The 24,696-nt window shown below is 57.2% G+C and overlaps 2 protein-coding genes across 4 annotated transcripts in view; both read left to right on the top strand.

Moving 5' to 3' along the window:
- The window catches only part of NPLOC4 (NPL4 homolog, ubiquitin recognition factor), a 59,602-nt gene extending 50,157 nt beyond the window's left edge, over window positions 1-9,445 (top strand). Inside the window, exons 14-18 of one of the 3 annotated variants that reach the window (XR_010021887.1) lie at window positions 1,746-1,841; window positions 2,781-2,897; window positions 4,401-4,503; window positions 7,400-8,071; window positions 9,242-9,445. Coding sequence is in view for 1 of the 3 variants with exons in the window: in XM_063080947.1 (XP_062937017.1) it covers window positions 1,746-1,841; window positions 2,781-2,897; window positions 4,401-4,503; window positions 7,400-7,554 (471 nt within the window). In the remaining 2 variants the exon portion in view is untranslated. Of the gene's footprint in view, window positions 1-1,745; window positions 1,842-2,780; window positions 2,898-4,400; window positions 4,504-7,399 lie in introns of all 3 variants that reach the window. The other 2 variants (XR_010021886.1, XM_063080947.1) reach the window with 2 other exon arrangements.
- A 2,787-nt stretch (window positions 9,446-12,232) lies between these two features.
- FAAP100 (FA core complex associated protein 100) lies at window positions 12,233-22,863 on the top strand. Its single transcript, XM_063080933.1, has 9 exons — window positions 12,233-12,397; window positions 12,480-12,598; window positions 13,157-14,094; window positions 15,058-15,214; window positions 16,149-16,921; window positions 17,715-17,851; window positions 19,242-19,358; window positions 21,340-21,426; window positions 21,761-22,863. Exons 1-9 carry the CDS (start codon window positions 12,233-12,235, stop codon window positions 21,890-21,892), a joined length of 2,625 nt encoding a protein of 874 aa, XP_062937003.1. The 3' UTR covers window positions 21,893-22,863.
- Window positions 22,864-24,696: the final 1,833 nt, after the last annotated feature.

The following is a 24,696-nucleotide window of genomic DNA, read 5'->3' as shown; positions in this document are numbered from 1 at the left end:
GCTGCTGGGGCATCGTCTAGCTGATGGACATGGGTGGGGAGAGGGTATAAGTGCAAGACATCCAGATGCCCCCCACCTCCTCCAGCAGGATGTTGGGGATGGTCACATGGGCCCCGTGGGCTTTGTTTCTGTTACTCTCAAAGGACCAATTATAAGACACACAAAAACCTCTCTTAATTCCGCAAATTTATTTACTAGTAAGTATTTTGCAGTTGCCATCTCTGCTTTCCCAATAGTGGGGACCCGCGCAATCCTGGGCTTTTGTCTCTGCAGTGTGGACAGCACCTCCACTGCCTGTAGGGTCCTGCCTGCAGCTAGGATCCAGCACCAAGTGTGCCAGGCCTGTGCCAGGTGCCTCACGTGTGTGAGCACAATGAGTCCTCACACCAGCTGTTGCGGGGAGGCACTCTGGTCACGTCTGACAGAAGAGCAGAGTGAGGCCCAGGATCCCTCACGTCGGGGCTCCGCAGCCATTGTGAGGCCCTACAGCCCAGTCTGCAGCCTTCACCATGCTGCTGCATGGGCTTGTCTATGAGGGACCAGCTGACTCGGGTCAAAGGTGCCACTGATGGCTCAGCATGTCCCTCCAGAGCAGCTGGCACAGCTCAGTCCTGGGCCAGCTTCCCTGCAACAGCTCGCTGCCTGTGCTGGTATAGAAAACAGATGAGAACAACACTTTTGTTATTTCAAAATAGTCCCAGAGGAACCAGAATAGCTACTCTAAATCTGGAGGAGGTGCTGCTGCCAGTGTCATGTTGCGAAGGAAGCTATGTTGACTGAGAAGTGGTTGATAGCACATGCTGGTGTGCTTTGGGGAAGGGGGGGCATCTGCTGAGAGGTATAAAACCTGTATGTATATTGATCCTTACACATTTGCCACTGTCCCTATAGCTTCTATTGATTATATGTTAGATGCAAAGTGCCCTCTGTCGTTACGAAAGCCTGTCTGAGGGACAGGAAGGACTTAGCTCACCTTTTGATATAAGCTCTTGGCTCCAGCTCACTTATCTACGAGGAAAAGAGCAGAGCTGTGCCCTGAAGTCCTCACAGCCTGTGATTCTCATCCCTGCCTGGAAAAGCCATGAGCTCCCTGGCGCGGCTCCCCAGCCCAGGGTCTCAGCAAGCTGCCTGGAGGTCGCTGTGCTGCTCAGAACCATCACTGGCTTGACTGCATGTGCCCTCTAAGCCCAGGGACATTAATTCTGTGCCTCTTGAACAAAGTCATCTCCTGAGATGTCCCCTGGGCTTCTCAGTTCCTTTCCCGTGGTTCCGTTAGCGTGGACGGGTCAGCCTTTAGTACGTCCGTGTATAAGGAAAGCAGCTATGTGAGGCGCAGACGGCAGCTTTGGCTGGGATGCCTCGATACGGCTGGAGTCAGGTACTGTGGCAGTGGGGTGCAGAGCCAGGAGCTGCCCATGTGTGTGGTGCAGTTTCAAAAACAAATGCTTGCTTTTTTTGGCAGCCAGCTGGTACAGGGATCTGAACCCTTGACCTTGGTGTTCAAAAACAAATTCTTTAGTTTAATGCCCAGGTGTCAGAATTTCAGAATTTTCATTTAGGGATGACACTAATAGTTAACTATTAACTGTTCTTTTCAAACTAGAGCTTGTAGGATCTTTTGGAATTGCTGTGAGTAGTTAACGCGGACTTGGAGTGTTGGCCCTGTGCTGCTTGGAAGTGCTGGAGGGTAGTCCACACCCTGTTTTCAGTATAGTTCCTCATGGGCTTATGTTTTTCTTCATCAGATCACAACGACTTTCCCCAAGGATCCAGTTTACACTTTTTCTATTTCGCAAAATCCATTTCCTATTGAAAACCGGGATGTATTGGGTGAGACACAGGTAAGCTCTTTGTCTTTAGAATCATAATTTACAGTAACTGCTGATTGTTCATCTAGTGTATTATTTTTTTCCAGAGAGCACCAAGCTTTCAAACTCTCCTGATTTATTCTTGTGACAAGGCCCAGTTTAATTCTCTTCTAGGATTCTGTTGATCACCTGAATACCTTCTCCGTGGATGGGTGACAGATAACACAGAGGCAGATCTCCTTAAGTCCTTGGGCCTGCTGATTTGCCACAAGTACCATTCTCCATCGATTTCTTAATTTTTCCAAAACTTATCTGTCACTTAATGTCCTCTACCAACAACTTTTTATCGTTTGTTAGTAAGCATATCTCTTTGTGGATCCCATGGAAACAGAGAGGGTCTTGCATCCCCATCTGACCCACCGCTTTGTCTTGTCATCCTGCTGTCTTTCTCAGACACTGTCCAAGCTGTGTGGCCACATGGCCCAGCCATCTGGGCCTTCCAGTGTGTGCTGTTTGTCTACTTGTCCAGCACGGCTCTGTTCTGGCCCTGCGTGCACCGGCGGAGCAGACCAGACCCAGATGGCTGTGGCTGCTGTGTGCATGCTGTGAAGGCAGTCTGTGTGCACATGTTTGTTCTTAGATCTTGGTTTGTTACAGACATCTCAGAAGGTAGCTGGGCTGGACACAGTCTGTAAGAGGTTGACATGGCTGTTGACAGAGTCTTTTCCCTCTCTGGCTCTGGTCTCCTCGCTGCCATCTCCTGGGAGATGAGGACCAGAAGCTCATTGCAGCTGTTTGCTCCTGTTTTCTTGGACCCTCTCTGTGGCAAAAGAAAGAAAGGGAGAGACATCTCTCAGTGTTAAGTGTATTTGATTGTGTTGTAGGAAATGGCTCTCTTTCTGGGTCTGGCACTGGGAATTGTAATGGAATGTTCATGTTTATTTCCTTCCCTCTCGGCCTCCTTCACTCTAGGACTTCCATAGTTTGGCCACCTATTTGTCCCAGAATACCTCGTCTGTGTTCTTGGATACCATCTCGGATTTCCACCTCCTGCTGTTTCTGGTCACCAACGAGGTCATGCCCCTGCAGGTAAGGGTCCCAGTGTGCTGTCCGCCTGAGCACCTGGCTTTGGTGGTCTCCAGGAGGGCTTTGGCTTTCCTCATGAACCAGACGTAGCTGGGAAACTGGACTAAAGCTTGGTGTTAAAGGTCGCCTCCCCCTCACCCTGCTGGAAGATGAATTTGTTTGCCTTCAGCATTTTCATTGAGCGACTGTGCCCTCAACGATGAAGGACGATTTCATCTGTTACAGTCACGTGGGAGGTAGAGGGGATTTAGCTCTGTCTTCTAGCTTAGCACATCATGTGTCGGAGATTCCACAGTTAAGAAAGTTCCTGTCTTAACAGTTTCAGAATCACAGCCTCTGCTTTTTGCCATGTCTCCCCTCCTCCCAATCAACTTGGGTTTATTGCCTTGGCCTAGAAGCCTTGGCCAGTTTCCAGGCACCAAGTTCACAGCTGCACAGTTGGCATTTTTAAGACACACTGTGGGGGAGAAGGGGGTGGGTGCTCTGCAGACAGTGCTGCTCTCTGCGGGGCATGGGGTGGTGGATAGTGGGTGGCTCTAGCCAGGAGGCCCTTTGCGTGTGCTGCTGTGGGCATCCTTCCACTTCAACCTTTTTCCTCTGCCTGAGACCCGAGGAAACACCAGAGAGAAAGTCACACATTCTTTCTGAGCTACTGATACCACTGACTCAGTACCTTTTCCTGAAGATGACAGAATAGAAAGGTTCCTCCCTCCCCAGGGCTTTTCTGTATCAGGTAGCCTACAGCAGGTCCTTGTCCTGCCAGGTTTATCTGTCTGTATTTTGTCCCCAAACCACTCACTCTGATGGCTGATATCAGGTACCATGACTTTTCCCACCGTCTGTACCTTTCCCAAATCCGGCCAGGGAGCCACACCTCCTGGTCTCAGGTTCAGGCACAGACACTGCCCATCTGAGTGGACAGGTGGGTGGTGAAAGGTGAGGCTCCCCCTCCATTGGGCCACCTCGCTGGTAAACGGATGTTGTTCTCCCCCCATCTGTTAGAAGACCTTTCCTGGAGGTATGAGAGCCCCTGAAGGCTTTATACACCTCTTGTAGCATGAATGATTTTAATTCCCTGCACTTTTATCCTGGAGATCTGGGATACAGATTTCATATTTACAGGCATGATGGAGACGCACGTGAGGCAGAGGGTGAGCTGCGCAGGAGAACGGTGGGGCTCACAGCCCAGACCTGGGCCATCCTCTGAGCCTGCAGGACGAGGGATGAGAGCTTTTATCCTCCAGACTATTGAACACACTCTCAGCCCCTGGCAGAGAGAGGCATAGACGCCCACTTGGGGCTATTTGGGAAGAATTTAAATTTTAGCCCAATTTAGCACTTGCATTTATAGACCTAAGTTATGGCACTTTACATTTTATAGTTACGGTCAGTAAGATTTTAAATTCCCTCTGAAATATATCTTGATGTTGAGGAAGAAGAAACTGTTAGCAAGAGTCTGTCTGCCTCAGGCAGAGCAAGTGGGACCTTTCTTCTGGCTTCCTGCAGGACAGCATCAGCTTGCTGCTGGAGGCTGTGAGGACCAGAAACGAGGAGCTCGCCCAGACGTGGAAGAAATCAGAGCAGTGGGCCACCATTGAGCAGCTCTGCAGTAAGTATCCCCCACCCCCACCCCCGCCACCAAGCGCTGGAGCTGGACAGCAGACACACTGCAAAGCTCTGTGCTGCCCATTCCGCCCTGGGCTCCTGAGCAGATGAATCCTGGTGGGCACTGTGGGTGACAGCACAAGCGTAGGCTGGACCTCCCACCAGGCACATGGCCATTTTTGTCACGTACCTGTTGGCCAGGCCACAGATGTTAGGCCTACAGCTCTGTCCCAGGAGCCGTTCAGGAGGCGCTGTAGATGAGCAGAAGTGTTGTGTATGTACAGGTACTGAGAGCACAGAGCCCTTGGTCTCCTCAGGCTTTTCTTTCTTCTCCCGCCAGTGCTCAGTTAGCACTTTCTTACTGGTGAGGAGGAAGAGGTGTGAAGTACCGTACTCTTCCTGTGAGGTGAGCTGTCCTGGAGGATATTACAGGCCTGAGGCAGGTGCCTTGTGTCTCTGGATGAACACTCTACCCCAGCGAGGACGTCCCAGCCCTCATCTCCGCTGCTGCACTGGTGCCCCCACTACGCCGCTGCAGCCTTCTTCCCGTGGCCTTTACACACACATACTGCAGTTCTCTGTCAGAACAACCTTGAAAAACTTAAAAGTGTTGATACCATTTTCTCAATCCATTGAGTAGATATTGGAGTCAAAATTAGCCAAGGAAAACTTCATTGGAATCTATGCCACAAAGGAGCCTGGTGGAGAGAGAGTTCTCGTGCTCTCTTGATAGCAAATTACCTAGAAGCGCAGTGGTCTTCAGAGTCTTAGTTTTCTTTTTCTGCAGTTCTGACAGCAATGCCAGTCTGATGGCTGGCTAGATCTGCCTTATATTCTTCCTGCCCTCAAGTTTTGAAATACTGCTCAAATCTTCTAAAACAGGACGTGCCCACCAGACTCCCTTAAGTGACACCTGTGGCCTTGTGTTCCTGTATGTACAGTGGTGGGGGTGTGCTGCTCTCACTGCCCTGCAGCCCAGCCTGCCCCTCACATTCCCTACGTAGCTACTCCTCCCCAGGGATGTATTTGGATCCTTCACACAGAAACATTGATTACAGCAGCTTTAGTGTTTTGGAGTCCCGGACAAGCCCGTGGCTCACTCAGGAGAGTGGTGCTGATAACACCAAGGCCACAGGTTCTGATCCCATATAGGGATGGCTGATTGGCTCACTGGCTGAGCGTGGTGCTGACAACACCAAGTCAAGGGTTAAGATCCCATTATTGGTCATCTCTAAAAAAAAATAAACTAAAATGTTTTGGTGTCCCACTCAGCCTGGAAAGACTGCCAAAGAGACTGAGCACAGGGAGGCCAAGAGGGTGCTGGTGCCTCCCCTAACCCTGAGGGAGGGCAGCTGTCCAGGCCATTGGCCTCGTTGAGGGAGAGGAAAGAGTCTGAACACTTGGCATGTCTCTACCATCACCATTAGGTGCTGGGCTCCACCCCCATACCTAGACGAGGTGAAAAGAAACCCAAGCTCGAGTCAGGAGGTGGCAGGATGGTAGCATCTGCATCCACTGCCTGCAGCAGCCTGTACAGGGAGAGCTCCTGTGTTCACCAGCCCTCACTTCACTAAAACATGTTGTATGATTGTCAAATTGTATCCACAAAGGTACTCTACCAGTGCAGCTCAAATGACCATGTGCAGGGTTGGTAATGGAAATTAATACTAGAGTGCATTTGCACAAGTACCACAGGACACGAGGCGTCCAGGACAGCATGAATGGAAGTCACGAGAGCCATGCTGCAGCGAGAAGAGCTGAGTGTGTGGGAGCGTGCATCTTTCTGGGTTGGAGATGTCAGTGTTCCTCAGACTGATAGCACGTTCCCAATCAAACACCCTCAGTAGAATTTTTTCTCCATAAAAATTAACGAGTACTGAAATTTATCTATAAGAGGGCCTAGAACAGCTGAGACAATCTTGAGAGGAAGAGTGAAGGTGGAGAACCTGCACATCCTGACAAGCTGCTAAGTACTTTACTATAAAGTAGGTTTTGTGTGAGATGATTTTGCTCGACTCTAGGCTGGTGTAAGTGTTCTGGGCCTGCTGAAGGTAGGCTGGGCTAAGCCGTGAACTTTGGTAGTTTTAGTGTATTAAGTGCATTTTGACTTAAGATGTTTTCAGTGTGTAATGGGTTTATCAGGACATTACCCATCCTAAGCTGGGGAGCATCTGTATAAGAAGCTCTACATATTGATAATCAATAATCAAACAAAAAGCCTCAGCAGAAACTGGGCAAAGGCCTTAGACCTTCTGCAGTAGGAGATATCAGAATGGTCATTGTCATTAGTCGTCAGGGAAATGCACATTAAAACAAGTGGGACACACTACACTTTTGTCAGAGTGACACAAATTCAAAATCCCAACAGCACCCAGTGCTGGTGAGGGAGTGGCATGGCAGCTGCTGCAGGCCCCGGCAGGGTGCACGTGGTGGATGCTCTGGAGAGCTGTTCAGCAGCTTCTTAGAAAGTTCACCTGATATGTCTACCCTGGCACCCAGCAGTGCCCCTCCTAGGTTTTACCCGAGAGAAATGAGAATGCAGGTCCACAGAAAGATCGTGCAGGAATGTTCACGGCTGCTTTGTTCATAGTAGCGCAGAACTGTAAGGAACCCACATGTCCAGCCACAGGAGATTAGGGTGTTCACACAGAGCAATAGTCCTTGGCAACTCAGAGGAGCAAATGGGCATGCTGGAGGTCAGGGAGGCGTTTCCTGCTGAGGCTGTGCCAGTTGAGGGCACCAGTGCTGCCGACAGCCTCTGTGGCGCCTGCTAAGTGTGAGCAGGACAGGCCACTGTGGGGGTTCTCAAGCTGCCCGTACACACACTGTGGAGCCTCAGGTCGGGTGAAGTGCCTTCTCTGTGCAGAAGTGACGAGCTGGCTTCTCTTCCCTCCCTGCAGGCACAGTTGGTGTACAGCTTCCAGGCCTCCACGAGTACGGCGCTGTCGGCTCCGCACACACCGCCACGGCTGCTATGTGGGCCTGCCAGCACTGCACCTTCATGAACCAGCCGGGCACGGGCCACTGCGAGATGTGCAGCCTCCCTAGGACTTAGGCTCCGGCCCACTGTAGCCTGGAGCCTTGCGCGACATGTTCCCTGTACAGCCCCACTGCAGGCAGCCCTGAAGGGGCGGGGGCTGGCTACCCTGGGGTCTCTGACCCACTGAAGCTTCTCAGCACCGTTCTTCCCTGGAGAGACGGAGCCACGGCTGGTGGTCTGCAGGCTGAATACAGTCTCCAAACTGGAAATGCAGAGCGGCCCCTCCCGAGAAGGTCCCACATGCCTCACCCAGTTATTGCAGCCCCACTGCAGTGGAAGGACCAAGCACCTCTAAGTCATCACCTGGAATTGGGGTGCAGGGCCAAGTCACTGCTGCCATCCAGCTTTCTTCTTCCTTTTTGATGCTTCCTATACCCCCACCCCCACCCCCGTTTTTTGGGTTGGGAGCGCTTGGTTGCCTCTGTGTCCGGTTGTTCCAGGCAGAAGCCCTGCCTGTGGAGGCCGCTTTTCCTCTTGCAATAGCCATCGTCTGGTGGACACTCGAGTGGCCTCTTGTCTGCTTGATCCACAGGTTAATTTGCTGCCCACCCCTTTCCTCCTCACCTAACGTCCAGGTGGGATTTTAGAGTCTGCATTGGTTGTAATAACAGTTATCAGTAGTTCCTGCCCAGAAGACTTTTATTTATTTTTTTTAAGATAAAAACTGCACCAAGGGCGGGGGGGGGTGAGAGTGACTAGTTCCCACTTCCTTCCTTCCTTTAGTGAAGCCCCTTGTGGGTGTGTTCAGGGTGGGTGAGTGTGGGTGGGGGTACTGTAGTCAGTTCTCTGAAGTAAACCTCAGTGCCTGAGATTTTTCTACCAAGCCACACAGCTGTGACAGATGTCAGCATGGCAAGCTGAGCAGGAGCAGAGTGGTGGCTCTTGCCCAGCAGGCGGTCCCCCCAGATGGCCCAGGTGGGTGAGCTGGGTGCCCAGGACTGGCTCTTCTGGTCCCCTGCCCCACGCAGTGCTCCTCTTCCCACTGCCTCGCCTAGCCCCTGGCCATTGAGACGGGCCTTGGGGGAGGGCATTAGGGGCCTGGCCTCTTGTGAGGGCACCTTGGGACCTCTGTGGGGCACTGACCAGTTAATACTGTACTGACAGTGTGAGGTCTGGGCAGTCCAGATCAGGGTCATGGTGGGGTCTTACATGTGTGGTCTCTGAGTTTTCTCTGTAGCTGGGCTGTGGCATGGCCCTTCCCTCAGGGGAGTGTGGGCATCTTGATGCCTCTTTGCCTTAATGACAGCTGAATCTGAGCTGCACTGCGCCCATGGGAAAGGCCGGCCCAGCCAAACTGCTTGGGGACTTCTCTGTCTGCCCCGGGGGTTCAGTCCTGTGACCTCGCTCATCCTTGGCACTGTGGACAAAGAACACTTGCCTGTCAGGTTCTCATGTGACCAGGGCTGTGGCTGGTTGTGCACCTGGCATGGGACCGCAAGTGGAAGGCCCAGGCAGTTCATCTGCTCCTGGGACTCAGGGCTGATTGGCGAGGCCAGGAGAGGTGGGGAGCAGCCAGGCTGAAGTAGACTTCAGTGGCAGTCATCTCCCTCCTGAAAGCTGCCCTGGCTGGAGCTTCACCCTCTGTCTCATCTGGTCCCACAGATCAGCCATGAGACTGGATGGCCTGGGTGCCCCGGGGCCCTTTGCTTACCTGTGTGTTCCAAGGACATTCATGCTAATTCCGTTTCCCACCACCGGGCAGGCGCTGGGCAGCACAGACCTCTGGAGACCTCGCCGCCACCGCTGTCAACACCAGTTCCTCTTCCATGCGCTGTCATCTTTATCCACCAAGCTAGTTTCCTTGTGTCCTCAGCCAATGTTTTCCTCACCTTGAAGTTCTGGCATCCACATAACTCATGTTTTCTTTTGTCTTAGCTAAAGAAAAAGCGTGATTTCTCGGTTCTGATTCTGAGTTACTCTTTGTTCAGTAATGCACTTTATTTCATTGTCCAAAGAAAGTTGGAGCCAAATGCACAGGCTTGGGGGTGAGCTCTGCCAGGGGTTCAGGTCCTGGGTGGCTCAGCCACCTCCTCTTAACAGGGGGCCCCCAGCCCCACATCTCCACCCCTGCCCTCAGTGTGGACACATCTGCCCATGCCAGTAGCCACCTAACCCAGAGGGGGTTGACCGAGCGCACACCTGCCCAGGTGAACACACAGTAGTTACCACATCTCCTGGCCCAGAGAGGAGGTGGGGTCTTGCCCCAGCCTGCCAGACCTCAGCTCACTTACCACCAGTCTGCTTCTAAGATGTAGGTATTTCTGCTGTGGCTCTGCCTTGGGCTGACAGGTGTGCACTGCTGGGTTGGATTAGCATTACCCTGGCCCCAGCCCTGCAGTGGAACCTAATAAAAGCACCTGAAGTGACTGCCCCGCTCCCCGTGTGTTGTTCTATGCACTGAACAGTTGTCCACGAGTGCCTGGCATCTGTTCTGTGTGGGATAATTTGATAAACTGTTCCCTTGAGATGTCACCATTTGCTGCTGTGTTTGGACCAAAAAGGTAGGGACCCCACTACCCCAACCCGCTCCTGCCCTGCCTGGCCTCCTGACACTCTTCCAGTTTAACATTTGCGGAGAGGAGCAGTGTGTCCCATGTTAAAGGCCTGGCCTCTCAGACATCTTTTCTGCCTCTTCCCCTTACCCCCCAGCCCTGTTGGCCAGGTGGCTGCTCCTGGGTCTCTGTCGTTGGATGGGTGCACATGGCCAAGCAGCAGAGGGAGGCCAGTCCAGGAAGCCCCAGACTGCACAGGCGCAGCCAAGAGTGAAGCCTGCAGGCTGGCATGCAGCCTCCCTGTGCCTGAGTTACCTTCCTGTGTGGCTGCAGAAAGCATACTGCGCATGCTCTCTGGTTGGGCACCAACCTTGGCATCCACTGTTTAGCTCCACTTTGTCCTTTGGTCAGGTGATTCATTGGCATGAATCACCTCTCCTGGCATGTTTCTCCTCTCGCTGCTGGGTCCTTGCTGCCCCCAGCACAGCCCGCAGGGCACTCCCCCAGTCTGGTCTGTGATTATGCAGGTTCTCCCTGTAATTTGTCCTTAAGATGATACTGACTCCAAATTTGGCATGAGCTACACCGCCCTTCAGGGGTGTGCCCTGCTACCTCAGGCTCCCTGCTGTGAGGGTGTATACCACCTCACCCACCCATGCAGAGACGCCTCACTCACCATCACCCAACACTGGCCAAGGGCCGGCCAGGAAGCGTCCTGAGCCCTTTCCTTGTGTCGGGTAGGCTCTGTGATCACAAATCCTGTCACAGAATATGAGGCTGGGCTTGGGGCTGACAGCCTGCTAGTCCCCAGGGCAGAGGAGTGGCCCACAAGGGTGAGGCCTGTGCAGTTCAGCTTGCCTCCAGCCCAGTCCACCTCTTCCCCCACGTGGTCATGTTCTCTAGGACAATCTTTGTGGGTTTTCTTCAATTTTGGTAGCCAGCCTGGGAAGATTAGGAATTGGTGTGACTCAAGGATTGTGGACAGTCTTGGAGGGTTAAACTTGGTGGTCCAGAAGACCAGCCGAGAATACTTGTGCACCCTGTGGGAAACTCAGACTGAAATGCCCTTCGAAAGGAGCATGTCCTCGCTTCTCAGTTCCAGAGGCCAAGTAAGAGCCGTCCTTCCTTGTGTCCCCTCCCCCCCTTCCCAGCACCAAGGACAGCATTTCCATCCAAAAAACCTTCAGCACAACCCTGGAAGCAAAAGTAGAAAAAAGACTCAGGTCCTGTCTGATCAGTGAAACAGTGGCTGTCTGTTGCCCTGGGGTTAGTGCCCACCCCAGCCTGAAAAGATCACAGCCTGACTCAGCAGACTCAGCTTAACTTCCAAGCCCAGGGAACAATTTTATGGTTGGGCCCCTTTCATGTGCCATGCCTGGCTGTGCCCCTAGACGCCTTTTCTCACGGGTGTCTGGCCCTGGAGCTTTTCGGATTGGCTTCTTGAAGGGGTAAGGGTGGATCCTTGGTCTTCCACTTTGTAAAGGCTACTGCAGGGATCCCCCAGGGTGGGCGAAGAAGGGACCCTGGGCCAAGCAGAGGCTGCTCTCGGGCAAGGAAGAGCGCAGGGCCGAGCTGGAAACCCGCTCCCTTCTGGGCTCCAGCTTTTGTGTAAATGCCTCGATTGGGTTTCGGAGCAGCTGCACCCTGCAGGAGAGGAGTCCAGCAGGGGAGGGGGTGGGGCAGCGCCCGCTCCTGTTGCCCGAGGAGCTCTGAGCCAGGACTCGGGCGGGGTGGAGCTGGGTTTAGACAGGAGTGCGCCCGCCTCCATGCCTGCACCCGCCAAAGGGATTCCGGCGATGGGGGCTGGCTGAGGGTGAGGGTGAAGCCAAGGCGGGACGCCTCCGCCCTCCCTTGCTGGACAGCTCTCCACTTCCGACGGGGCCGCAGCCAGCAGGGCACCAGGGCTCTGGGGACAGCTGCTGGCCAGAGAGCGGCCGGAGCTCTACTGTGGAGGGGAGACTCGAGACCCGGGGTTTCCCGAACGGCGCCCGCAGAGTGGACACCACCTCCCTGCGCCGGCGACAGGATCTGCCGGGCCCCGCTCCCCGCCCACTCCAGGGCCGTCCCCGCCCAGGTCCCGTCCCAATCCCCGCCCACTCCGGGCCCCGTCCCCGCTGCGTTGCTTTACGGCGGAGGTCGCGCTGCGCCGTGGGCGGCCGTCAAACGGCGCGGGCTACCTAATCCGGCCGTCGGGTTGCAAGATGGCTGGCGCCGCGCCTCGGGTCCACTACCTGGCGGACTTCTGCTGCCCGCTTGGAGGCCTGGCGGCAGGCAAGCCCCGCGTGCTGTGTCACGAGGCGGAGGTCTTCCTGTCCACCGGGGGCGAGCTGGTCTACGTGTACGACCAGCAGGGTGGGCTGCTGACTGTGAGCGCTGGGCCGGGGTGGGGCCGGGGCGGGGCCGAGGCGGGGGTCGCGCCGCCCCTGACGCGCTCCTCGCCCCGTGCAGGCGGCGTACAAGTTCCCCGCGCAGGTGTGGCACCTGGAGCTGCTGGCCCCGCGCAGGGCGCTGTTGGTGCTGTGCGCCCGGCGGGGCCTGTACTGCGTGCCGCTGGACCGCCCGAGCAGGTGAGCGGCCCGGGCGCCCACGCGGACGGCCCTGCGTACCGGCAGCGGCTTCGACTGCGCCTCCTGCTCGCAGGGCGTCCTGAGCAAGCGGAGCCCAGACGACCGAGTCTGCCTCCCGGGGCTCGTGGTCTGATCCTTCACGGTGGGCTTCTAGAAGTGGGAGGAGAGCCTGCGGTTGGTAGTGGCAGGACAGGCTTCGTGAACCCTCAGTTCGCGACTGGAGGAGACCGTCTGGGTCAGAAAGTGAGCCTGGGGCAGCCCGGCTCCTGTCCCCAGCGCACGGCCTGCCGGCTGCGGAGCTGGCGCTGTGACAACGTGTCTGCACTGATGAGAACTGTCAGTCCAGGTTGGTTTCGGAAGCCTCGGTACTTCCTATCAAGCTTGCTGAGCAGAGTCTCTGGGGCGAGTGGAAGGTGGCTTGATGGACAGACCACTGAAGGGCTGTGACAGTCACTGTGGGGGCCCATGATCCGACCTGCTCCGTGCCAGGTTATCGTTAAAAGAATGCGTGAACCCCACCCCACCTGGTTCTGACCAACCTTTTCGTTGTTCTCGGAGGTCTGCAAGCCAGGATAACGGGGACGACGAGGACGGTGAACTCCCTTCTCTTGTCATCCCTGTGGACCCAGACACCTGCGTCCTTCCAGATACCACACTGTGCGCTTTCACTGTGCTCAATGAAGTGTTTGTCACCTTGGCACAGGGCCCCACCCAGTGGAAGATGCAGCTGTTTGAGTGTCCCTTTCCTGGGGAGGACCCCCATCCAGGAGGCCAGATCGGTGAGGTGCAGTTATCAGTCTGCACACCCCCAGGCGGGGTCCCTGGGAAACCCGAAGTCCCCCGCTTCCTCCCGGTGCTCTGCTGTGCATTGCCGCCTGGCTCCCAGGTCCCACATGGCCACCTCTGGGGCTCCGGGGGCTTCATGCTGGAGGAGGCCCTCTTTGGCCTACTCTTTGGAGCTGACGCCACCCTCCTGGAGTCCCCGGTGATCCTCTGTGGTCTCCCCGATGGCCAGCTCTGCTGTGTGGTCCTGAAGGCCCTGGTCACCTCCAAGTCAGCCCCTGGTGACCCGAAGGCCCTTGTCAAGATCCTCCACCACCTGGAGGAGCCTGTCATCTTCATAGGAGCCTTGAGGACAAAGCACTGGGCGGCGGAGGAGGTGGAAAATGTGCACTCTGACTGCCTGGTGGCCCTTGGTCACCATGGCCGGACTCTGGCCATTAAGGCCAGCTGGGATGAGTCAGGGAATCTGGTGCCGGAGCTGCGGGAGTACAGCCTCCCGGGGCCTGTGCTCTGTGCTGCCTGTGGTGGGGGCAGCCGCATGTACCACAGCACCCCATCGGACCTCTGTGTGGTGGACCTGGCTCATGGAGGCACCCCCATGGACCCGGAGGAGCTTGACAGGCACTCAGGAGGCCTGCCCCCTCTGCTGTTCCCAACGAGCTTGAGCATCTGCAGCGTTGTCACTCTGTCTGTGTCACCAAGGGCACCTGAAGGTATGAGCTGCTGCTTAAACACAAAAATGCAAAACCTTGGGGTGGGACTGCCCTTTTTGTCTTCTGTTCCTGGCACATTCCTGTCCTTGCATAAGCCCATTGGGTGCAGGCTGATCCTCACCTGGCGCAGCCTGGCAGTTATTTCACCTCTCATCTCGGGGCGGAGGAGTGGCTGGTTTTGTGTGTTCTCCGTAGGTCTAGGGCAGGGGCTGTGCCCTTAGTTGGTTACAGACTCAGAGCATACTGCATCCGGGTGACCAGTGTGAGAGCGTTTCTCCTCACAGGTCTGACTTAGAAGGGGGTCCAGGGAAACTCCACTGGTTCAGATCAAGCCTTTATGTTCCTCCTAAAGGCTGGAAAACGCCCTCTCGAGTCACCGTGTGGTTGCCATGACCCCACTCTGGACTGAAGGCAGGTGGCATCATAGAGCTCTAGTTTTGTGTGTTTTCCCCAGACAAAGCCAGAGAGCTCTAGCTGTGTTTGCTGGGTGTTGGGGTATGAGGAATAGCTCCCCTCCCTGGTGTTGGTTTCCAGTTCAGGAGGCCTGTTAGTGCATGAATAAACCCTGCCATGGAAAACATTCACCACAAGAGAGGGGCTCTGAAGGGAGAAGCCACACTCTCCGCCAGAGGCAGGGAGGGTGGTGGGTGTGGCCGGGGCCCAGGGTGCCAGTGACAGCTGCATCCACTGACTGACCTCAGCTTCTTGGCCTCCCCACCTCGGCAGAGCCATACTGGGTACAAACAGACCATACACAAGAGACAGAACCTCTGTCTCCTGGGTCTCCTTAAGGGGCATTCCAGGTCAGGGGACATCATGCTGTCCTTGGGGACCTTTTCCTCACTTGGACACTGGCCTTGGCTTTTTGCCAACATCAGTCCTGAAACCCAGAGGAAACATTACCCACTGTCATGACAGCTGGCCCCTCCCAGCCTGCTGACCCTCCCTCTGTGTGTCCATCAGGTAGTGCTGAACTCCTGGCCCTGTCTGCCAAAGGCCGCCTGATGACCTGCAGCCTGGACCTGAACTCTGAGGTGCCTGGCCCTGCCAAAATGACCAGAGCAGATGCAGGCCAGAGAATTAAGGAACTGCTCTCTGGAATTGGCAATGTCTCTGAGAGGTGAGCAGCTGGGCTCTGGCTCAGGCAGAGGCTGGTGCTGCAGTCCTCAGGAGGTGACATCCTTAGGGGAGCATGCCCTCTGGTCTCAGTGTCTTCAGGTGGGTTTCCTGGGTCTGGCTGTCCTCCAGGCCTGGGTGTCCTTGAGTGGTAACCCTGTTGTGGGCCCCGGACAGCGTGTGGTTTGGTGAAAGTGTGCATTTAAGGCCATTGCTCCATGGCAAGCCCAGCTGCCTCCAGAACACGAGAGAGACCTCCTACTTCTCAGCGCCCCCCATGCCTGTTTCCTGGTGGGAGCATGGGAGACCTCTCCTGCTGACTCCCTGCTCTCAGCAAAGGGTCCACCAGACTTTTCCTCTTACCCTCCCTCAGTGCTGGCCCACAGGGGACACCCAGAGAGAGAGCTGCTCTTCTCACGCCCCCCTTGACTTCTGTGGTTCTGAGAGCAAGGGTCCTGTAGACTCCAGGTCCCTGTGGTTTAGGGCTGTTTCCATAGTGCTGCTGTGCTCCTGGCTGTCGCTGTGAAGTGCTGTCAAAGAGAAAAGGGGCCAACTAGGAACGTTTGGAGACCCGGGGGTGGGAGACAGTGCCAGCCCCACCAGAGGCACTGTGTGGCTCCTGCATGGCCCTGACATGGGTGGTGGGCTTCTTGAGTCTGGAGGGTTAGCTCAGGTCCACTGATGGCATCCTCCGTCGTCTTCCTCTTGTGGCCTAGAGGAGGGGTTGGGTCAGACTGCTGAAGGCAGTTTCGAAAACTTTCCACATGGGTGGGGCAGAGAGAGATGCTCCCTGGGGCCAGAGGGGCTTGCTCCTCAGCCTTGGCGCACACCCCGCTGCATGCTTGTTGTGGAAACAGGTTCTGGTTCCTTCCAACCTTCGGGGTTAGGACGTGGTTTCCCTCTTCTTCCCCGCATGCCACATCTTCTGCTCTTTGCAGAGTGTCTTTTCTGAAGAAGGCAGTTGACCAGCGCAACAAGGCCCTGACGAGCCTCAACGAGGCCATGAACGTGAGCTGCGCGCTGCTGTCGAGCCGGGAGGGCCCCAGACCTGTCTCCTGCACCACCACCACTGCCTGGAGCCGCCTTGAGCTGCAGGACGTGCTGATGGCTACCTGCCTGCTGGAGAACAGCAGCGGCTTCAGCCTGGACCAGGGGTGGACCTTGTGCATTCAGGTGCTTTCCAGTACCTCTGCCTTAGACCTGGACTCCGCCAGCTCGGCTATCACCTACACCATGCCTGTGGACCAGCTCAACCCCGGCAGTCGGCGGGAGGTGATACTGCCCCTGGGCCCCGGCGAGAACGGCGTGCTCGACCTGCCTGTGACCGTGTCCTGCACACTCTTCTACAACCTTAGGGAGGTTGTGGGTGGGGCCCTCACCCCCTCAGACTCTTTTGAGGACACCTTTCTGGATGAGTGTCTTCCCACCGTCCTACCTGAGCAGGAGAGCGTCTGCCTACCCCTGGGCAGGCACACAGTGGACATGCTGCAGTGCCTGCGCTTTCCTGGCCTAGCCTCACCCCACACACAGGCCCCCTGCCCACTTAGTGCCACCACTGACCCTGTGGACACCTTCCTGGAAATGCTTCGAGAGCCGGGCAGTGAGCCAGCAGGCCCCGCCTCCCTGCGGGCCAGGTACCTGCCCCCATCAGCGGCCTCCATCAGGGTGTCGACGGAGCTGCTCAGGGCTGCCCTGGAGGAGGGTCACTCAGGTTGGTGGTACCGACTGGCCTGCCTCCGGCCTCCCCAGCTGTTCCTGGGCAGCCTTGGCCCCAGCCTTCTGAGCTCTGCTTTTAGTGAGCTGACTGTGCCCTGTTCTCTGTTCGAGTTGGCTGTCATGTTGCTCTCCCACCACGTTCTTTTAAATTGTGTTTAAAACTATTTATGGAAGTATAACCTAAATAGAAAAAAGTAGACATGTCACAAGGGAGCAGCTCGGGGCATTTCCACACAGTGAGCACCCAGGGTCCAGCTGTTGCTGACTCCATAGCTCTGGAACTAGTCAGAGGCCTGTCGGAGCTCTCTGCGAGTGGGTGGGTGTGCAGTCCGTTCTTGGTTGTGTCTGGCTTTCGCTCCCACTGTGTGTGTGTGTGAGACCCTTCGTCTGGTTGCGTGATGGCTATATCTTGTGGCAGGATAGTGTCCTGGTGGGTGGTTTCTGGATTTGGGCTTTTACAGAGAGAGCAGGTGCAGCCGTCCTCATGGGAGTGTTTGTGTCTGGAGTGGAATCACCTGCTCTTAGGAGCAGCCACTGTGAGCACTGGCAGTCCCTCTCCCAGAGTGAGGTTTTAATCCTTGATTAATCAAATTCCTGACCGCCACCCCACTGTAAAACTCCTTCATCAGAGAAAGTCAGGGGCTTGGTCTCCTTCCTTCCTCCCGGTTAACGGGCTGGGCTCCCTGCTTGGGTGGGGCTGGGGCACCCGGGATGTATAGGTGGCCCTGGGAGGGGACAGACAGTTTGAGGTGACCACCCAGGTGCTCATTGGCACCTCTCTCCCCCAGGTGTGTCCTTGTGCAGCGCCACCCTGCAGTGGCTCCTCGCAGAGAATGCTGCCGTGGATATGGTGAGGGCCCGAGCACTGTCCTCCATCCAGGGAGTAGCCCCAGATGGCACAGACATCCACCTCATCGTCCGTGAGGCAAGCAGGGGTCGGCTCGCCTGTCTGTGGGGAGATGGGCCTCAATGCCAGCAGTTCTCAGAGAGGGGTCCCTGCACCTGCAGCACCAGCATCACTGGGCAGCTGGGGCAAAATCAGACTCTTGGCCCCACCCAAACTGACCCACTTAGGGGGTGGGGCCCAGGGGTCTGTTTTCACAGGCCCCCCAGAGGATTCTGATTTGTGATCAAGTTTGACAGGCATGGCTGTGATGGTTGCCCTTTGTACTCAAGCATACTCCACTCAGGCAGGGACAGCCTCGTACTCAGGTGTCCCTGAGGACCAGCCCCCACTCCCTGCACATTGCTGAAGTCATAGCATTTCCCAGCTAGACCACCAGAGAGCGCTGGGCCCCATCGCAGAAGCCACTAAAATGGGGCTGCTGGTTCCCCAGCCACTCCCTCTCATATGGACTTTCCTTCCTGGGACCCTTGTGGCAAAAGGGCCTGGGGTCACATACCACTGTCAGAGGCTCTTGGGCAGTAGCCCAGGCTGCCAGGACCCATGTGTGTGCCTGAGGATGGTGGGTGGAGACTGCCGGGGCTCGGAGTCTATGCCTGGAATTGAGCCACGTGCCCTGGGAGCCATGGCCTCGCTGCCTGCTGTGCAACCCGTCAGGCCAGGTCAAGGCCAGTGTCTAGGATGGGGCGTCCCCAGGCCCTGATGCTGGAGTCTAGCGGTGGCTCTGCAGGTCAGTGGAAGGGGGGTGCTTGCAGCCCCATGGAAGAGCTTCTGGTAACATGGTCCTTCCTAAGATCCCCAGGTCCCAGGGTCTTGCCTTGTGTCCTGTGTATAGAGAGCAAGCCAGGGCTTCCTGGCTCTCAGTCTGTCCTTGCCAGACTTTGTTCTCCAGCTCAGTGCGGTCAGAACCTCCTGAAGGGCTCTTGGTTGGCCATGGATAGGCCCAGTGGCTCCCTGTGTTCACACTTAAAGTCCTGACCCTGCTGTCTGAGGTGATCCGTGATGCCTGGCTTTGCAGGGGCCTCCAAGGGCATGGGCAGGGTTCATGTGCAGCCAGTCCACCCAGGCGTGATCACAGCAGTCGCTGCATTCTGGAGCACATGCCAGTCTGGCTCATGGCCCTGGAGTGGATTCAATAGGTCTGGTTTCTGAAGGACAGGAGTCTTTCTGGACACATCTGTCTCTAAATGGGCAAATTTCTTGCTGTTCATTGGCTGGCTCGTTCTTCAGAGAAAAGACCCAGCCTGGAGGGGGCCCTTTTGCACAGATCCCTGTCTGCCACCAGGGTGTAGAGGGGCAGTCTGAGGCAGGGAGTTGGGGCCCCCAGGGCCTCACTGCTGCCAGCTTGGGAGGCTCCTGTATTGCCCGAGCCACCCTTGGGACAGTAAGTGAGGCTCCCCCTATGTTGCAGGTGGCCATGACTGACTTGTGCCTGGCAGGGCCCCTCCAGGCCGTGGAGATCCAGGTGGAGAGCTCATCTCTGGCCGACATCTGCAGGGCACACCACGCCATCATTGGGCGGATGCAGGTACGTCGGCCACCTGTACCTGGCTGGGAAGGAGGCTCTAAAGAGTTGTGGGCAGCTCGTGAGTTCCTGGCATGGGACTGCGCAACTGTGGGCAGCCTCAAGGGGTGGCAGGAAAACGTACCCCATCTCTGCTACCCAGTCCATGTTGTGCAAGTGAGTTGTGGGCAGCGGGAGGCATGTGGGTGAGCTGCCCCCTGGGGGTCCCCTTGATCCTTTCTGCGGGCATCCTCAAGTCCAAGGACTGCCTGAGCCCACGTGGCCAAGAGGTTTCCATTTGTTACCTGCGAGGTCAGCCTGCAGCTTCCTCGCTTCTCCTGGCTGAGCAGAGGCTGTGTGAGAGGCCGTGTCCTGGGCATGGACCCAGGACAAGCTGTCTGCTCGCCCTGAGCTGCACATTCTTGCCAAGAGAGCAGACAGCAGCCACTGCCACTTGCAGCACTCGGGGTTCCTGGTGCCGGCGCCAGCCTGGCCAATGACTTCTGGCGCTGAGAAGCATCTCCCCGCAACTGTAATGAAAGTCTACATGGTACCCTCAGCAGGGTGGCCCTGTCACCACCTGCCTGTTCAGGCTATGGAGTGGCCTTGGCCCTCAAGGAGGGGTCTGCAGTGGCGACTATAAATCCGTTGTGAAGGCTGTTCCAGTGCGGCCCTGCGGCAGCCTCCCCAGGGAACTCACCAGAGCACACTCCCTGGTTTGCAAGCTGAGCCTCAACGAGCCTTCCCGAGGCCAGCAAGGCTCTGAGTGCCACTGCTGCTGGAACCCGCCAGTGCACTGAGACACACCATGATCCCAGGCCCTGCCTGGCCCATGTGGGTGGGCAAGCACCTCACGAGAGCTCAGATGGTCCACCCTGGTGGTCAGATCCCACAGTGCTGTGACCCCACCAGGACCCCAGAGATCATTTTATGGCCGCCCCCAGACCCTGATCTTTTCACGTACAGCCATGACCTCACTGTGACCCCAAAGATTACCTCTTGTGGTGCCATGGCAGGGCTGGCCATAGTGCAGCGCGTAGCTTCATGCCTAGGCTCAGGAGTCTAGTCCTGAGCGCTTTGAGCTGGGGGTGGTTTCTAGGGCAGTGGTGTTGCCTGTCAGAGGAGGCTCTGCCCACTGGGAACCCAGCCTCAAGAACATCCCCATCCCCTGCCGAGAGCACAGATCTAGCTTCTGGTTTCTGGTAAGGACACCTGTTGTACGGGGTAAGGGTCCATCCTCGTGACCTTATCTTAATTTGGTCATCTGCAGAGACCCCATTTCCAGGTATGGGCACATTCTGAGCTACTGGGGTTAGGACCCTGTGTATGAGTTTGAAGGGATGCAGGCTGGCCTGTGGCAGGGAGCTGCTTGCATGTGCTCCCTTGACGAGTCTTTCTGTCCTCTGACAGCGAGACGCCACGGCCTGTGCTGCGGAGGTGTTCTGACACCAGCACTGACCGCAGCTCAGCATCTCAGGGTGCTGCTGGGATGTGCAGCGTCTGTCGTGGGCAGCTGTCCCTGGAGTGTCGGGATCTCTTCTGAAGTCACTTTACCTCAGGGGATCATTGGTAGCCCCTGAAGAGGCCATCGGGGGCCTCACTGTCCAGACCTGTCTGAGAAGTCACATCTGAGCCTGGGGAGCAAGCTGAGCTTGCTTCAGAAAGTGGGGGTGGGCCCTGCTGAGTGATTAGCACATGGGCCAGGTCGGGGGGCCAGGAGGGACAAGGGGAGAAAGGAGAGAACCAGCAGGAATTCATTGCTGAGCAGCTCGCAGCTGGGCTCATGTGTTCCGCTGCTCTGCAAGGAGCGAAGGAGGGGTCCTGGAGGAGCCCACGGGACAGTGGGACAGAGTAAATGGAGCAGACATCAAGGTGGGAGACGAGATGGAGGGTTTTGGAGCATGGGAGACAGCAAGAGGGAGAGGACAGGTGCCGAGGCCCAGCCAGCCTCCAGGAACAGGTGGGGGAAGTGCCCCCGTCCAGCGTGCCCCCCCATGTCTCCCAGATGATGGTCATGGCGCAGGCTGCCCAGCGCTCCAGCCCACCTGACCTCCGAGTGCAGTATCTCCGCCAGATCCACGCCAACCACGAGGTGAGGTGCCCAGTGCCCCGTGCAGCCCCCACCCACCTGGGTACAAGCAGTGTCCCCAGCCGGACCCCTCTGGAGACACACACACATGCTCAGATGGTGCCAGCCTAGCAGGGCCTGCTGAGTCCTCCCAGGGTAGGGGGCCAGGTTGGAGCAGTCAGGTCTGCCCCCTGCTTCCCTTGTCCTGCCAGTTCCACCTGGAGGCACAGTCTCCTTGGCCCGTAAGGTCACAGATGAGTGTTTTTTCTTGAGGCACCCACCACCCTAAGGACGGATTTGCACGTCGTGTGTCCCAGAGAGACACACGGGACCTGAGCTGTGGTTGCCCTGCCTGCAGATGCTGCTGCGGGAGGTGCAGACCCTGCGTGACCGGCTGTGCACGGAGGACGAAGCCAGCTCCTCTGCCACTGCCCAGAGGCTCCTGCAGGTGTACAGGCAGCTGCGCAGCCCCAGCCTTGTCCTGCTGTGACCGGGGCCTCCCTCCTCACTTCCTCCGGCCCTCTCTGACACCCACAGTGCCTTCGTGGTTTTACAGAGAAAAACCTGGAACGCGAAAGGCTCCTTTCCCGGCACTAGACTCAGGAGGCACACGCTGGCCTGGCTAGAGCCGCGGAAGGTCAGGGAAGGCGGGTTTGGCCACCGTGGAGGAGAAGGCACAAGCGAGTGCACAAGGGAAGTGGAACGTGACGCAGGGTCTTCTCGGACAAACCAAGAGAGCTTCTGGGCCCCATTGGGCTCTCCGTTGTCCATCCCCCACCCTGGCCTGGGCTGCGTGTCCTCTGTCCTCATCACTCCCGCCCTCGTGCCCAGCAGCTGCTGCATCCTCTGTCTCGTCACTGCTGGGCAGTCTTTCTGCCCAAACCATCAGAGCCACATCTCAGCGTCCCTCCACTGACATGCTAGGGCCCCGACAGGTGGCGAGGGAGAAACAGGGTTTCCGGGGCTGAGACTTGGGTGGGAGTGTGGCTGCGTTGTTCTCACGGCTCCTGCCTCGCTGCCAGAGCACCAGGCCACCCTGCCAGGCAGCACCGCCCACACCTGCCCAGCTGCCCACTCTGGCGTCACCAGGTGGGTAGACGTTCCCAACCACCAAAGCACAAGGACCGTGAAGGGGTCCCTGCAATTGCCAGTGGCTTTGTGCCAGCCCAAAGAAAGTGGCCGTGGCCAAAGCGCTTGAGGTGCTGGCAACCTCAGGGTCACTCAGGGTGGTGCAGAGGCCCAGGGAGCCCTGTGTCCCAGTCCCCCAGCCTCTTCCCTTAGCCTGGGCAGCAGCCCAGCTCTCGGTGCTGGTGTTTTCACTCTGGGGAGGGTGGTGACTGTCTTCCTGGACCCCCAATGCGGTGCTCTGCGCCCACTCCTGCCGGAAGTGCTGTCCGCGGTGAGCACGCTGCCACGGCTGGGAGGTGCTGCTTTGCTGTCACAGACAACCTTTCCTGTGGAGTTTCAGGCCTCGGCTGGTGTCTTTACTCACGTCCACCCTTGCTCAGCCCCACCCACACTCTCCTGGTCCCCTCTGGGCTCCCGCCAGAGCCACTGCTCCTCTGGGTGTTGAGCCCCACCAGATTCTCCTAGGCCCTGTGGCCAGCAGGGAGTGCCCAGCAGTGGGTGACACCCCAAGGAAGACCCTTCCCTGCAGTGCCCAGTTACCACCAACAGGGGCTGCCCTGGCTGTTCAGGACATGAGGGTCTGTCCTGTGCGAGCTGGTCCCCACCCTCGTGTCCACCTCCATGGAGGCAGAGGGGCCAGCAGAGCGCTCCAAGTTGGCGTATGTCTCCCTCTCAGAGCTCGCCCATCCGAGGGGGGAGAGGGGTCTCCAGGGAGGGAAGACAGGAAATGGGGTGGGCTCAGCTTCATGAGACCCTTTGGAGTCTCCTACACACCCGGCCCTTTTAGCAAGGGCTGCCATCTCATTAGTTAGGAGTGCCACCTTCCCCAGGGCTCACCGCGGGCCTCTGCTGGCCTGGGAGGGGCCTGCGCTCCTTAACAGCCTGTCCATAGCTGTTTCCAGGGCCACCCTGCCCCCTCCCCATGTGGGAGCCTCCAGCTCCAACCACTGCCCTGTGCTCCTGCCCTTGTTCTGAGTAGCACAGGGGGATGCAGTGGCCAACTCAGCCCCTGCATCTGAACAGACAGGGCTCTGGAACAGACAGCCCTTTATGAATGGGCAGAGGAGTGCACAGGGGCCTGCCCTGGAGAGGAGTGATACGTCTCGGGTTGTGCTGGCTACTGTGCCTCAGACTTGATGCCTCTCAGTGTTCCCAGGCCCTGCCCCAATGCCCTTCCCCTCGCCATCACAGGCCACATGGATCTCAGAGCTGATAGATATGGGTCGCCTGTAGGGCTGACCTACCTAGATCCAGCTAGATGCCAGCAGGTCGCAGGAGCCCAGAAACTGGAAGAGATGTCCCCAAGGGGCCCTGCCTGCCCTTCTGCCCAGAACAGCGATGCTGTCCAACTTCAGCTATGCAGGGGATCAGGGGTCACCAGCATGGCATGTGGAAAGGCAGACACCAGAAGGAGGTCACCCCTTGGGCGCTCCAAGAGCCAGCAGAGGCTTCCCGCCGTGTAGTGCCCGACCCTCTGTTGGGGTGTCCTCCAGGGTGCTTTGGAGGCACCCGTGCCGGCCTGTTTCTAGTTACACAGGAGCAGCAGTAGAGCGAGAGGTGGCTCTGCCTGCTGGCCGGAGGCCTGCGTGTGCAGACGCGGGACGGTGATCCAGAGCAGACAGTCTTAGGTCAGGGGTGCACATGGTAGTCTCCAGAAGGAGAACTGCAGATGCATACTCAATCCCAGAGAGGATGTGAAGTGAAGTAGAAATTTGACAGCAGGAGAGGTAGGACAAAAAGAAAACAGGCCACAGGACAGCGGGCCCTGCACTGGGCTGTCCACAGGAAACCCACTGGCAGCACCAGACACGATAAGAGCGCAGGGGAGGCCTTGGCTTCGGGAGGAGATGCCGCTCTGTGTCAGGCCCTTCCCTGGGAGGTGGGCGGCCAGCTGGCTGAGGAGGGGCTCCAGCAGAGGCTTGGACACAGCTCAGGGTGTGTTGGCCCTCCACCTTTCCAGCCTTGGCCACCTGCTCCCACCCAAGTTCTGGCATGACATTGATGCCTCATGGTGCCTTGGCCCAGCCTGTGAATGGGGTGAGAATAGCTCCTTCTCGCCACTGCAGACACATGCCTGGAGACTACCTGAACCGGGTGTCCACCCACCTTGGCCTCAGTAGGTCTCTCCCCATCCCAGCCTGAGGACTTCCAGGTCCTCTTCAGGCC

The sequence above is a fragment of the Cynocephalus volans genome, chromosome 16, assembly GCF_027409185.1.
Source record: "Cynocephalus volans isolate mCynVol1 chromosome 16, mCynVol1.pri, whole genome shotgun sequence".
In the NCBI taxonomy this organism is placed as follows: domain Eukaryota; kingdom Metazoa; phylum Chordata; class Mammalia; order Dermoptera; family Cynocephalidae; genus Cynocephalus; species Cynocephalus volans.
This window is presented reverse-complemented; position numbering and strand designations above follow the sequence as displayed.

Coding starts and splice junctions, on each gene's coding strand:
- FAAP100 (XM_063080933.1), top strand. CDS start 12,233: ATGGCTGGCGCCGCGCCTCGGGTCCACTACCTGGCGGACTTCTGCTGC. Junction 14,095..15,057: donor GTCACCAAGGGCACCTGAAG/GTATGAGCTGCT, acceptor TGTGTCCATCAG/GTAGTGCTGAACTCCTGGCC. Junction 15,215..16,148: donor ATTGGCAATGTCTCTGAGAG/GTGAGCAGCTGG, acceptor TGCTCTTTGCAG/AGTGTCTTTTCTGAAGAAGG.